This window comes from Microcaecilia unicolor, chromosome 1, assembly GCF_901765095.1.
Source record: "Microcaecilia unicolor chromosome 1, aMicUni1.1, whole genome shotgun sequence".
Lineage (NCBI taxonomy): Eukaryota > Metazoa > Chordata > Amphibia > Gymnophiona > Siphonopidae > Microcaecilia > Microcaecilia unicolor.
Window position 1 is genome coordinate 732,212,852 of NC_044031.1, and position 15,557 is coordinate 732,228,408.

At 47.0% G+C, this 15,557-nt stretch overlaps 1 protein-coding gene across 1 annotated transcript in view; it reads right to left on the reverse strand.

Moving 5' to 3' along the window:
- Positions 1-2,609: 2,609 nt before the first annotated feature.
- Positions 2,610-15,557, reverse strand: part of LOC115462214 (serine incorporator 4-like) — a 75,290-nt gene continuing 62,342 nt past the window's right edge. Inside the window, exons 10-12 of the mRNA XM_030192228.1 lie at positions 12,663-12,708; positions 7,796-7,952; positions 2,610-2,975 (exon numbers count right to left, since the gene is read on the reverse strand). Of these exons, the coding sequence (XP_030048088.1) occupies positions 2,780-2,975; positions 7,796-7,952; positions 12,663-12,708 (399 nt within the window). The 3' untranslated portion in view covers positions 2,610-2,779. The remainder of the gene's footprint in view (positions 2,976-7,795; positions 7,953-12,662; positions 12,709-15,557) is intronic.

Consider the following 15,557-nt stretch of genomic DNA (forward strand, 5'->3'; position numbering starts at 1 on the left):
AAAATACAGTGGACAGGGGAAATAACACTATCACCAGAATTTAAAATCCACTGTGATTCTAGAAAATAAATGGCTGAGAGCTTTAGACACTTTAAAAAAAAAAAAACACTAAAGGAGAAGGGTTAACAAAAAACTCGTTCATCTGCAACAGTCCTACGTTTTCTCTGACGCTGGAAACGCTGGCCAGGTTGGAATGGGGTACTTTGACTAACAGATAAGTTTGGTATATATAAAAGCTGTTTATAGAAAAAGAAGATAAATGTTGCAATGGCTAAAAAAAATTTTTTTAAATACCGACCGATATTCAAAACGATTTAACTGGCTGACAACGGCCGCCGACCAGTTAAATCGCTTGTTTGTAGATATCCAGTCATTTTTAGCGGCGTTTAGCTGGTTATCTTTCCTGAAAATGCCAGTTAGTGCCAAATTCAAAAGCAGATAACTTGGCATTCCGAATTACTGGCACTAATTAGCTCGTTACTCAATTAAATTGCATGCGTAAATTAGGCGTGTGCCCAAATTTCCACGCACAATTTTGAGCGCCATTTTGGAATCCAGGGGTTAATGTCACTTTGCCTAGAGATGGATGACCTTTCTATGGAAAGTTCTTAAGTACAGCGGTGTGGTAGCCATGTTAGTCCACTCTTAAAGGTTATCAATAGAAATCAAACAAAATAAAACATGGAAAAGAAAATAAGATGATACCTTTTTTATTGGACATAACTTAATACATTTCTTGATTAGCTTTCAAAGGTTGACCCTATCAGAGTCCCAGGCTTGCACCATACAGATCGGAAAGGTACATCAAGGACACTGAACAGGCCAATGAATTCAGGGAAGGAGATTTTAAGAAACAATACAGATGTAGTTATATGTAAAAGATGCACAACGTCTGCACCCGAAAATTGCAAATACCGTAACAAAAGGAGAAGTTTAAATCCCAAAAGGTAGCAGCAGGCCCACGAAAGAGGAAAGGGTATAGTTTGCTGCTTTTAAGAGTCATACTAATAGCCTTGATTATAGCACATGAAGATAGACCCAAGGAGGCTCTCCAAGGTCAAAACTATCAGCAGACAGAACATGTAGCCCAGCCTTCTGTAATCAAGTAATTCCTACATTCAAGCAGTGTCAGCAGTGAGAAGAGTTTGATTTCAGAAAATTCTTTAACACAACACTATGGTACTTCGTGGCTTGCTGCATTTTGCGCTGCTTTAAAAACCCACACGTTCAAGTATTCCCCTACACATCTGGGCTAAAAAATGGGATTTTGTCTCTGCTGAAAAAAGTATAGCTTTAATGATAGGTCCACCATAAGTCTAAAAGTCATTCAATGTCAAATAAATCCAAACGTCAGAAATGAGCCTAATTGGAGAGCCTGGACTCAGAATGGACTTGTCACAGCCATATTTCGGCAAGAGGGCCTGCACCAGGAGCCAAACAACTCAGTCGCATCTGATGTTATTCAGAAATCACACAAATTCAATCAAGTAGATAACTGAGTCACTCCAAATAGCGCATTGCATCAGGTAGCTGTCAGCAGCTGAGAAAGGTGTAGCTCTGAGTTGTTCCATCATGCCTGGTCTTGAAGCAAAGAAGAAAGTGACAGTCATCTTCTAATCTGCATTACATGGAGGATGTGTGCTGCCAGGGTTCTTGGAATTGCAAAACCCATTAAGAGAGTTTGGCTCAAGTCCCACTGAGGCCACCCTAGCACAATCAAGTCATTTCTTGAGAGTTTTCACTTACAAGTGGCAGCAAGAACCCTGTGTCTTTCTTAACACGTTCCCTCCATGGATCAATGGAGGAATTTCAGCTAAACTTAGATTGTGAGCCCTCCTGGGACACAGAAATATCCAGAGTACCTGAATGTAACTCACCTTGAGCTACTACTGAAAAAGGTGTGAGCAAAATCTAAATAAACAGTTGAGATTCTACATGGAATGTTGCTACTATTGAGATTCTGATGCTACTATTTCACATTCTACATGGAATGTTGCTACTATTGAGATTCTGATGCTACTATTTCACATTCTACATGGAATGTTGCTATTATTGGTTATTCTAGATGGAATGCTGCTGAGTGGAGGAGTGGCCTAGTGGTTAGAGCACTGGTCTTGCAATCCAGAGGTGGCCAGTTCAAATCCCACTACTGCTCCTTGTGATCTTGGGCAAGTCACTTAACCCTCCATTGCCTCAGGTACAAACTTAGATTGTGAGCCCTCCTGGGACAGAGAAATATCCAGTGTACCTGAATGTAACTCACCTTGAGCTACTACTGAAAAAGGTGTGAGCAAAATCTAAATAAACAGTTGAGATTCTACATGGAATGTTGCTACTATTGGTTATTCTAGATGGAATGCTGCTGAGTGGAGGAGTGGCCTAGTGGTTAGAGCACTGGTCTTGCAATCCAGAGGTGGCCAGTTCAAATCCCACTACTGCTCCTTGTGATCTTGGGCAAGTCACTTAACCCTCCATTGCCTCAGGTACAAACTTAGATTGTGAGCCCTCCTGGGACAGAGAAATATCCAGTGTACCTGAATGTAACTCACCTTGAGCTACTACTGAAAAAGGTGTGAGCAAAATCCAAATAAATAAAATAATAATGAGATATCTTCCAAAGTACAGGCTCTAGTCACTTAAAGTGATTTCATTTGAAGGCTGAGGAGCCCCCATTCAAGACCTATATTTTTCCACAATTCCGACACCCTTTCCACTCTTCTGTTGAAGAAATAACACCCTGCAATCATCAGAAGGCCCAATCAGGAGGCAGTGTGATGTCCTACTTAGAAACTGTGACTCTTCGCAAAGCGCGCTGTCGGAGGATGTGCTGTGGCTGTCCTGTGTACGGGAGGCACAAGGGTGCCAGTAGGATCCATAAATAAAGGACGATGCAAGCCCAACAAGATGCCACTTTCACACCAAAAGTGGACCAGCTGCCATGGGTGAAAGTAGTTTCCAGGGTGGCATCTTCATAGCTAACAGAAAAGAAAAGATAAAGGGGAGTCAAGCAATGCAGTAATTCAGCATAAAAGTCTCTTTAAAATCTGACTTGAGGATGAAAAATAGCTTTTTTTTCTAGAAAGCCTCTAGCTGCATTGAAGAAGTTTTTATCCCTCCATGGAGTGAAAACTTAGGGGTCATTATGCAAAGTGACTTAACTGGCCAGAAGCAGCTTGTGCAGGCAGGCCCGTGCCGAGGGTCTGTGCCGCCCCCCCCCCCCCCCGCGCAGACGAACAGTTGGCGCGCGCGCCCCCCCCCCCCCCCGTGAAGATGATCGCGGCGCGCCCTGGGGGCCTTTAAATCTTTTACTTGCAGTCGCAGCAGCGTCTGTGAAAGCGGAGCACTGCCGACGTCTCCCTTCCCTTCGCGCTGTTGGTTCCCTCAGTGTCCCGCCTTCTTCTGACGTCAGAAGAAGGCGGGACACTGAGGGAACCAACAGCGCGAAGGGAAGGGAGACGTCGGCAGCTCTCCGCTTTCACAGACGCTGCTGCGACTTCAAGTAAAAGATTTAAAGGCCTCGGCGGCGCGGGGCGAGGGTAAGCACCGCGGCGGCGCCCTCCAGAGGTGGGCGCCCTCCTGCGGTGCTTACCCCACTTACCGCATCGGCACGGCCCTGTGTGCGGGACTACCTGCTAATATTCAGTGGCACTTATCTGATTAATGCCATTGAACATCACCACAGACCATTAAACTGAAAGCCAGCTATTTTGTGGGTGGAGTCATAAGTATTGCCATACTGAGACAGACCGAAGGTCCATCAAGCCCAGCATCCTGTTTCCAACAGTGGACAATCCAGGTCACAAGTACCTGGCACGATCCCAAAACAGTACAATACATTGTATGCTACTTATTCTAGAAATAAGCAGTGGATTTTCCCCACGTCTATTCTAATAATGGCTTATGGACTTTTTCTTTAGGAAGCCATCCAAACCTTTTTAAACCCCGCTAAGCTAACCGCTTTTACTACATTCTCTGGCAACAAATTCCAGAGTTTAATTACACGATTCATTTTAAATTTACTACTTTCTAGCTTCATTGCATGCCCCCTAGTCATAGCATTTTTGGAAAGAGTAAACAAGCGACTCACATCTACCCGTTCCACTCCACTCATTATTTCATAGATGGCACATATGCGATTAACTGCTGATATTCAGCAGTTAAGTGTCTACGCTAAGCAGCCAAATCAGATTGCATAAAACTCAGTCCTATCTTTATACGGTGTTGCTTAGGTGGTTAAGTGGCCAATATCGTACTTAACCGCATAACAGACAGCAGCATAAACACGAAGATTCAGTACCAGTGCCCGGACATGGTCCAGAACTGAGTATCCAGGAATAACGCCGCCACCGGCTAAAAAAAAAAATACTTGCTGTCACCGGCCGAATATGCATTTATCTAGCATGAAAACAATACCTTTCTTATAGCACCTAAATGAATACTGCTGAACTTCGAAGTTCAAAATCAAACCATGAAAACGAGGGTAGAAAACTTGGAATTATTCAGTGCAGGGCTGCTGCAATTCCACATTCCAATTCAGATGATTTTATTCGCAGGACAGTTCTCTATGTCTTAACCTGTTCATTATAACATCGCCTAAAGTAGGGTAGAGAATACTAGCACATATGCGTGTATAATGCACAATTACACACATAAGTGTGACCTGTGTCCTTAGCAGTATATTCTATAATGTGAGGTTGCAACTGCCTTTGGGGTCCTTTTACTAAGGAGCGGTAAGAACTAATATGCGCTTCCCGTGCACCAAAATGCAGTACCACGGTGCGCGCTCAGGCGCCTGGCGGTAGTTCAGGCATCTGTGCACGCTTCCCTGGAGCACCGGGATGTTTGAGGGGCGCAGAGTAGGCGTGCCCAGTGCTAATTGGTTATCGCAGCTACATTGCTGCACACCAACTGATTAGAGCACGGTTAGCATGTGAGCCCTCTCCACCTACTAAATAGGTATTGGTATAGGTTAACGCACTAATTTGGAAATTAATGCGTGGCCATTTTACAGCCGTGTTATAAGCAGGGGCGTAGCCAGACCTCAGCAGGAGGGGTGTCCAGAGCCCAAGGTGGGGGGGGCACAGTTTAGCCCGCCACTGACCCCCCCGCCACTTTCGACCCCCCCCCTCCCCTGCCGCCGCCAGGTACCTTTGCTGGCGGGGGTCCCCAACCCCTGCCAGCCGAAGTCTTCAGCGTCCGTCTCCGGCGCGTTCACTGATCTGTTTCAGGACTCACAGAAACAGATCAGCGAACGTGCCGGAGACCGACGCTGAAGAAGACTTCGGCTGGCAGGGGTTGGGGACTCCCGCCAGCCAAGGTATCTGGCGGTGGCAGCGGCTACAGGGGAGGGTCGGTGTCGGGAGGGGGGGGGTTGAAAGTAGAGGGGGCCGGGCTAAATCTGTGGGGGCCCATGCCCCTGTGTCCTCACCTAGCTATGCCCCTGGTTATAAGTGGCCTCGGTGTGCAGGGAAACCCATGTCTTAGCAATGGCACTTTTTAGTGCAGCTTGGTAAAACAGCCCCTTAGTGTAAGCTGTGCCTTCCACTTACCTGAATAACTTATAGAATACCGTAAGTTGTGTGTGTGAGTAGGGAAAGGGGACGGGATTTGACATACCACCTTTCTGTGCTTACAATCAAAGCAGTTTCCATATTATATACAGGTATTTATTTTGTACTTGGGGCAACAGAGGGTTAAGGGGCCCTTTTACGAAGTGGCGGCAAGCCCAACGCAGGCTTACCGCTCGCTAAATGGGAAGTCCTGCCAGGCTACTGCAGCAGCCTGGCGGTAGTTCCCTCCCCCAGCACACGCCATTTCTGGTGCTGCAAAAATATTTCAATTTTTGTAGCACCGGTGTGTACTGGCAGTTACCACTGGGTTAGTGCGTGAGCCCTTACCGCTACCTCAATGGGTGATGGTAAGTGCTCTCCCCCCCACCCCCCTGAAATGGCTAGGCGGCAAGTGCTTCACTCGCCACACGGCTATTACTTAAAAAAAACAAAGACCTGCCTTTTACCTGCTGCAGTAAAAGGGGGCCTCGGTGCCAACACCAACACAGGCCCCCTTTTGCCACAGCTTCGTAAAAAAGACGCCTAAGTGACTTGCCCAGAGTCACAAGGAGCTATGGTGGGAACCGAACCCAGTTCCCCTAACTCACAGGCCACTGCACTAACCATTAGGCTACTCCTCCACTCTGTTTAGGTCTGCCCATTTACGCCCGTAATTGACATGGCATCGGTGGGTGAGACTAAATGTACACACGCCAATGCCAACTTCTACTAGTATTCTTTAATAGAATCTTGGTGCCCAGATGTTGTTATAGAATTAACGCTCAGCGCATGGCACTGAGGCTCCTAAATTATGATGCCCAGTTATAGAATTGTCTCTACATCCAAAAATGCACTTCCTATATAATAAAACGCGCCTCCAACGTTCTGAAGCCGAGAAAGTGAAGCCTTCAAGCCTTGAAGCATTCCTGCAACGTTCCAGAACTATGTGTCGTCAGTTGAGGAGATGGAGCCTTACGGAGCGCACAAATGCTTCAAGGCTTGAAGGCTTCACTTTCTTGGCTTCAGAACGTTGAAGGTGCGTTTTATTATATAACATGTGCTCGGTGCTTTTCTGTAGCACATGGGGGGAATTTAATATATGCTGATTAAAGTGGAGGAGTGGCTGAAGGGGGGGCAGGGGAGATAGGACAATCGCTGGGTGGCTGGAGGGGGGGCAGGGGAGAGAGGAGATTCGCTGGGTGGCTGGAGGGGGCAAGGGAAAAAGGAGAATCGCTGGGTGGCTGGAGGGGGGGGGCAGGGGACACAGGAGAATCGCTGGGTGGCTGGAGGGGAGGCAGGGGAGATAGGGCAATCGCTGGGTGGCTGGAGGGGGAACAGAGGAGACAAACTCACACCCAGCAGTCTCACTCTCTCTCTGTCACACACACACACTCGCACATTCACTCTCTCTCTCACACACAGTCAATCTCACACATACTCTCTCAAACATACACACTCCGAGGAAAACCTTGCTAGCGCCCGTTTCATTTGTGTCAGAAACGGGCCTGTTTTACTAGTTTTCAATAAAGGAAACCTAGACGCCTCTGTGCCTTTAGAATGCAGGATCCCAGAACCAGCCTCAGTAACGCACAGATGCCAACACACACGTTTACACCTGCTCTGAGGCTAAGTCATGTTTCTATAAACAGTGAAGTGTGTGTCAGGGAATCACCCTTTTCTGAGAAAACAGTGTCAAGGTAAGGAGGACAGGTGCAAGATAAACGAGGCAGAGAACAGAGAGACTACAAGGAGCTTTTGCCATGGGTATTTCTGATGTGTTGCCAAGCCACTCTGTAGGATCACAAACAGTGTGCAGAAAGAATGAAAAGGGAGTTCTAAGGGCATAAACATTCAAACACTAAGTGAGCACACCTCCTAATGAACGATGAGACAGGCAGAAATCATTAATCACAGAAAGGCTGATTCTGTGTGGCTAGGTCATACGCAGGTGGTAAAGCTCAGAAGTCTGTTTACATCTGGGACTAGGAAGGAGTATCCTTATGATTAGAAGCACATTCCAAAAGCGATAGGAGCCATATTTCTAACCACTAAAGCCCTCTTACCGTGCCTGTCAATGAGCTCTAAATCATTCTTTTTTACATTTTTTTGTATTTATAAAAAGCTATGCTTGGAATTCTTGTTAACTTCTGACTGTGACAGGAAGGGTTGCTGAGAAGGGAGTGACCGAACTGGCTCTAAGGCCAAAATGTACAAATGCAATGTGAAATGATCATTATTTTACTCACCCGAACCAGTTTGTGAGTGTCACCATGATATAGAGGGAGGCGAGAACAAAGCTGAGGTGGAAAAATGAGTAGCTATAGATGACCTTTCCTGTTTCCTTTCCAATCATCTTCTGTCCTCCCAGGGGGTCTTCACTCTCTTCGTAGCCTCCCTGGTCCTCTAAAAAGAACAACAACTTTGCTTAAAACATCAAATGGCTTCAGACCACGTTGGAAAAGGCTCCATCTTGATGTGTTTATAAATTCTGAATTATTTAGGGGGGCCCATTCCGTTGTAATTAATGAGGTGCTAGTGCTACTACTCAACCCAGCTGCTTCATGTCTTAAAACAAACCAATCATTGTTAAAGTCTGAAGACTCAAGTCAAGCAGAGCCCAGAACAGCTGCAGCTCCTGCAGGGTGAACTGTGGCTGGGGGGACGGGGGTCATTGTCTTAAAGCAGCCATACCACTAGAGTCTCCAAAATATTAAAGTGGTCCGTGACTTGGCAATATTGCAGTCTCTTCTGCCCTTACCCCTGAATTCCTTCTCTCTCTCTCTCTTTATATATATATATATATATATATATATATATATATATATATATACACACACACACACATATAGCTACACATATAGGTATATATTGATATAGATAAATTAATTAAGGGCTCTTTTAATAAAACTTAATGTGTGCTAAATGTTGCACATCTTATTTTAAAACTACGGGCCATGTGGCACTTAGGGGTCCTTTTACTAAGCCACATAGGCGCCTACGTGTGCCCAACGTGCACCAATTCGCAACCTCCACCTGGCTACTACGTGGCCCGGGCAGTAATTTCAATTTTCACAAACGCGGGAAAATTTTTGGCAGGCGGCGTTAACTGGGCAGTCATCGGCATTGTATGTGCACTGACGATTACCACCTAGTTAACACGTGAGACCTTACCGTGACTTACCGCGAAGTCAATGGGTGGCGGTAAGGTCTCTGGCCCAAAATGGACGTGCGCCAATTTTCATTTTGCTGCACATCCATTCGGCCCCCCAAAAAAAAGGCCTTTTTTGCAGGTGCGCTGAAGAATGAACCTGCTCGCGTCCAATACACGCCATCTACACCAGCGCAGGTCACTTTTCGGCGCACCTTAGTAAAAGGACCCCTTAGCAAACATTAATGTCCGTTAGCTTTCGTTACGCGTTAATTATTTATTTAAAATATTTTTTTTTACGTTTCCAAAAAGAAAAACATACAAGTAATTGGTCCAGTAAAACAAACAAAACAAATAAATAGCAGTCATCAATCAAATCCTTGACCAAATAAGCCCACATTAAGCGAGTCAAAGAGAACAGAAATTAAAAGAAAAAATAATCAAGGAAAACTAAGGGTCCCTTTCACTACGCTGCGCTAGTAAATGGCCTTAGCACATCCTAACCAGGACTTTCCAGCGCTGAGCCCATTTCTAGCACGGCCGTAAAATAGGCATTTTTCTGGCCATGTACTAATATTAGCATTAGCCAGGGGCGTAGCTGCTATGGGGCCACGGGGGCCAGGGCCCCTGTAGATTTGGCCCTGGACCCCCTGCCAACAACCCTCTCAACCCCCCCTCCCGCCGCCAACCCGCCGTCAACCTGCCATCACCGTCTGCTACCTTTGCTGGCGGGGGACCCCAACCCCCGCCAGCCGAAGTCTTCTTGCTTCGTTTGGTTTCTGAGTCTGTCTGACATCCTGCACGTACACAACGTGCAGGACGTCAGACTCTCAGAAACAGAACGAAGCCTTGCGATCTGGTCCCCTGCCAGCAAAGGTAGGCAACGTCACGGCAATGGCGGGTGGGTGGTCGTCGCCGGGCGGGCCACAGTTGTTGGAGGTGGTTCTGGTGGCGGCGGGGGGTGGCGGCAATGGCGGGTCAGCAGCGGCAGCACCGGGGGGGAGGGGGCTAACATGTACCCCCTCACCTCGGCTCTGGACCCCCCTAACGGCGAAGTCCAGACACGCCCCTGGCATTAGCACTGAAAAAAATTAAAATGGTAGCTCACAAGCTAAGTCAGCGTTATTCAATTAGGGCCCTGTTTACTAAGATGTGCTAGTGTTTTTAGCACGCGCTAAAATTTGCGCACGCTAAACAATAAAAACACCCATATATTCCTATGGACGTCTCTAGCGTTAGCGTGTGCTAATTTTAGGCATGCACTAAAAATGCTAGCGAGCCTATAGCATGGCTTAGTAAACAGGGCCCTTAGTGTGCGCTAATGTGTGCGCACTAGCTAAATAGCACTTTCCTACCCATTCCCACTCCCTCCAAAAAATAAGTAGGAAAATAAATACTGCGTGATTAGCACATGGTAAAGGGATAATTACCACAAGATGCTATAGCGCACCTTACTGTAAGCATTTTTCAGCATGCTAAGCCCACATTAGGGCTTAGCACGTCTTAGTAAAAGGGTCCCTAGGTGTAATATCACACACCAAAAATGGTTCTAGGTCAGTTCCCACCTAGGACAATTCCCACTGAACCAATTCCAACCCATAACCCAAAAAATAGAAAAACACACTAGGACAAGAAATCTCCCTCCCTTTTCTCTTCCAGATCATTTGGGGGGGGGGGGGGCAGTACCCCCTAACACCCCCAACATCTTTTATGCATCCCTTTCCCCTTCCAGACATGTAGTTTCTATATGGGGGGGGGGGGCAATGCCCCCCTCAAACTAGGATTCAACCTAATTCTTGTTTAATCCAGGATCTAAATGTCATAAATAAATTGATAAACACAAAATGCAGTTCATGTGGGGTGGCAATACCCCCCCACACCCCCCAAACTAGGTTTCAACCTAATTCAGCCCTTCAAGGCTGAAGGAGGAGTGGCGTAGTGGTTAGGGTGGTGGACTTTGGTCCTGGGGAACTGAGGAACTGAGTTCGATTCCCACTTCAGGCACAGGCAGCTCCTTGTGACTCTGGGCAAGTCACTTAACCCTCCATTGCCCCATGTAAGCCGCATTGAGCCTGCCATGAGTGGGAAAGCGCGGGGTACAAATGTAATAAAATAGATACTATTGGAGATTCTACATAGAATGTTGCTACTATTGGAGATTCTACATGGAATGTTGCTATTCCACTAGCAACATTCCATGTAGAAGGCTGCGCAGGCTTCTGTTTCTGTGAGTCTGACTCAGTCTGAAACTGGAAGGGATGCAGGCAGGCAGTTTTCAATAGCACGAGGATGGAAGAAGAACTTAAAACAAGACCTCGGCTGGGCTGGCGGGGGTTGGGGGTCCCCCACCAGCTGAAGTAACATTTTTAAAGGCACCGGACCGGAGGAAGCGGACCTCGGCGGGGGTCGGTGATGGCGGTAGGCGGGGGAGGGTTGATGGCGGTAGGGGAGGGTTGACGGCGGTAGGGGGGCGGTGGCCGGGGGGGGGGGCTATAATGCGCCCCCTCACTCTAGCCCCTGCCCCCCCTACCGCCGAACCTCAGATACGCCCCTGGCTTCAACTGCTTTCCATCGCAGGGACGGCCAAAGTTCAAGGGGGTGTGTGGGCAGTGTACCGAAGGCGGGACGGGGCATGGTTAAGAGATGGCCATCTTCGACCGATAATGGAAAAAAGAATGGCGCCCCTGACAAGCATTTGGCCGACTTTACTTGGTCCCTTTTTTGCTCACGACCAAGCCTTGAAAAGGTGCCTGAACTGACCTGATGACCACCGAAGGGAATCAGGGATGACCTCCCCTTACTCCCCCAGTGGTCACCAACCCCCTTCCACCCAAAAAAAAAACAAATTAAAAAACATTTTTTTTGCCAGCCTCACATGTCATACCCAACTCCATCACAGCACTATGCAGGTCCCTGGAGCAGTTTTTAGTGGGTACTGCAGTGCACTTCAGGCAGGAGGACCCAGGCCCATCCCCCCCTACCTGTTACACTTGTGGTGGTAAATGGGAGCCCTCCAGAAACCCACTGTACCCACATCTAGGTGCCCCCCATTACCCTTTAAGGGTTATGGTAGTGTTGTACAGTTGTGAGGAGTGGGTTTTGGGGGGGGGGGGTTGGGGGGCTCAGCACACAAGGTAAGGGAGCTATGCACCTGGGAGCAATTTGTGAAGTCCACTGCAGTGCCCCCTAGGGTGCCCGGTTGATGTCCTGGTATGTGAGAGGGACCAGTGCACTACAAATGCTGGCTCCTCCCACAACCAAATGGCTTGGATTTGGCCAGGTTTTGAGATGGCCGCCCTTAGTTTCCATTATAGGCGGAAACCGAGGTCGGCCATCTCTAAGGGCGGCCCAAATGTTGAGATTTGGCCGTCCACGACCGTATTATCGAAACGAAAGATGGCTGCTCATCTTGTTTCGATAATACGGTCGTGTACGCTTCTTTACGGGGCCGTCCCTAGAGATGGGCACCCTTATAGATGGGCACCCCCGTTTGATTATGCCCCTCTATAAGTGTCACTAGGGTAACACTTCTCCTTCACATGAACTCCCGTTGTTAATTTTATTATTTGCAAAACATTTCTCAAGGTTGGTATCACGTGCAAGATTGTTTTGCTCCATCTTAGTTGGAGAATAGTGACTCCACCCACACTCTGCCTCCAGACTGCCCTGGCACCGTCCAGATAGTGCTGAGGTAGTCTGCTTGGATATTCAGTGACACTATCTGATTAAGTGCCACTGAACATCAGGGTTTGCTCTGGTCAGCAAGATTTAACCAGGAAGCAGTCTCTCCTGTTTTATTAAATCTTTTTAACTACTGGGTAATATGTGACCAGTATAAGCAACCAGCATTGAAAAAAGAGGGATTGCTTGCTGGTTGAGCAATGAATCTTGTTCCTGAATGAGCTAACAGCATCTCCACAACAGAAAACAAGATAAAGATTATGATGTGCTAATTCTGCACTCACCAGCCTCCAGATCCTCTTCTGGGCAACAGAACAAACAGGAAGCTTTCTGTTGGAGAAAAGACGAGAAAACGTGAAGGCCTTCTTCCCATTGGGTCTAAAGTGTCCCTGGTCAGATGTATCATGATGGGGAAAAATAGCAGATGTATTTGATAGCCTTGGAAATGAAAAGAATGTTAATCTAAAAGATCTCAGTGTTCAGAAGCAGAAAACTACATGGCCAAGATATTACCCACCAATTCAAGGGTTCAATAGTATTTCATTCTTATGCCTGGCCCTTAGATAAATAAGAATATAAGAAAAACCAGGCTGAATCAGCCCACAGTCCATCAAGCTCAACATCCTGTCTCTGACAGTGGCCAGAAGATTCATTCCCTGAAAGTACTATCCAGAGGTGTGCTGGAGCCGGCTCACGAGAGCCATTTTTTTAAGATGTTTGGAAGCCGATTGTTAAAGTAAGCCCCCAGTGGCTACTTTAACAGCCAGCTCCCAAAATTTGGGTTCAGGCCCCCTCCTGAACTCCCTTTTACTTGGCTGACAGGGATGCCGACCCCCTACCAGCCAAATAAATAGACTGCTGCTGCTCCCTGCTGCTTGTTTCCAGCTCTGAGCAGCATGTCGGTACTTCTCGCACACGCTCTGAGCATGTACAAGAAGTCCCAACATGCTGCTCAAAGCCAGTTGGGAGCGGTGGCAGTTCATTTATTGACTAGTGGGGCTCGGCATCCCTGCCAGCAAAGGTATGCCTAGTGCATGGGGTGGGGAGGGGAAGAATACATTGCCCCCCCCCAGGTCTACCCCTGGGCCCTCCCCCACCCAACTGCAGGACTGCCTACGCCCGGAGAGAGAGCCGTTGTTAAATATTTACCAGCACACCAATGGTTATATCTATTTCTAACAGTTCATTTCTAGGATGAACAATGGCTCTCCCAAGTTTACACGGCTAATAATTTTTTTTATCAACCTTTCTTCCAAGAACTTCCCCAAACCTCTTTTGAATCTCACTATGTTAATCACTTTGACCACATCCTCCAGCAACAGATTCCACAGCTTAATTATGCGCTGCATGAAATAAAACTTTCTATGATTAGTTTAAATCTTCTGCAGTGGCATACCAAGGGTGGGGGCGGTCCGCCCTGGGTGCACGCCGCTGGGGGGGGTGCCGTGGCATGCACCTGTGGGCTCCGACTTTGCTAACTTCGCTCGTTCGCTGCAGCTCCCTCTGCCCCGGAACAGGTTACTTCCTGTTCCAGGGCAGAGGGAGCTGCAGCGAACGAGGGAAGTTAGCGAAGTCGGAGCCCACAGGCGCGCACCGCGGCACCCCCCCTCCAGCGGCGTGCACCCGGGGGGGGTCATTTCGCCGGGGGGGGGGGGAAGGTGTAATTTTGCAGGCGGGGGTGCGCTGCACCCGGGGGTGGGGGCGCATCGGCGATCCGCCCCGGGTGCAATCCAAGCTAGGAACGCCACTGATCTTCTGTTCATTAGTTTCATGGAGTGTCTTTTGTAGAAACAAAGAAACAAGATGGCAGATAAAGGCCAAATGACCCATCCAATCTGCCCATATGCAGCATCCATTATCTCCTCCTCTCCCTAAGAGATCCCATGTGCCTGGCCCACACTTTCTTGTTCTTGTCCCGCACTTTGTTGTTTGAAAGTTAAACATCATTCCCTACTTAGAAGTCATTTAACACGCAACAGAACACATAGGATCCCCTGAGAAAGTGCAAAACCGAAAGCACTCGCTATTACACAAAGGAGCCAGAATGAACGTAATGAAATTACTCCTAGGAATCTACTCCTTAACATTGGTCCAAATACTGTTAGCCATACCTCTCGATGATTATAACACCATACCAATACTACACAGCCAATTCAGGATTACCAGACACATCAACCTCAACCAAACCGGCAACAGAAGCAAATCATTATCCCACAAACAAACTGCACACCCAACACAAAAAAAGCTCTAATAAATCCAAATCGACATACAGACGACAACTAATAAAGGTTCCCACTTTCACCATTACGGAAGATCCATACCTTACAATTCAATAGGTTACATCAGTGCCAGATCAACAGTACACAAAACAGGAATTATAAAAGATTGGAACACATCAGAAACCTTAGATTTACTCTTCATCAGCGAAACCTGGATCCATGACCAAAAAGATCCCAAAATACTGGACCTTTGCCCTCCGGGATACAACATTACACACTGGACCAGAATAGGTAAAAGAGGCGGAGGCACTGTCATAATCTACAGATTCCATCTCACTTTAGAAACCACTGCTGAATCAATCACACCTCAACTAGAAATTGCCTCAATCAGATTGGGTCGTTTTTATGTACATTGCTATTTTTTAATTATTAATTTTTAATTTTTTAGTAAATAAATACATAATTGTTGGTATCCTCATCCACTCTCCTCACTTTTTGTTTTCCTTCCCTCAATCAGATTGCAACATAAAAGTGTAGCCGGCAATCTAAATTGTGTCCTATTCTACAGACCATTGTACATCTACATTGACCATCTACAGGTCCGTTGTAGATGTTAGATCCTTCAACGGAGTTAGACGCAGACCATCTGACCCTGACGCAGGCGACGAAACGCTGGCCATTGTTGGTCTTGGTCGCGTCATGGATGTAACTAACTGTAAGAAGGATCGGACCTTGTAAAAGCTAAGTAGCCGTTATATATTAACTTTACAAATGCCCATTATAAGCTAAAAATTCAACAAAATAGAAAAAAAGAATTAAATATATGTTGGGTATAGGCTGCTTTATATGTGTGGTGGTGTTGCCGATGATGAAGCAATCCAGCCCCCATGAGCTCCATATATAATAGAGCCGGGGGCTTCTTGAGGCAACATCTCCCTTAATCAATTGAGTGTATTTTTT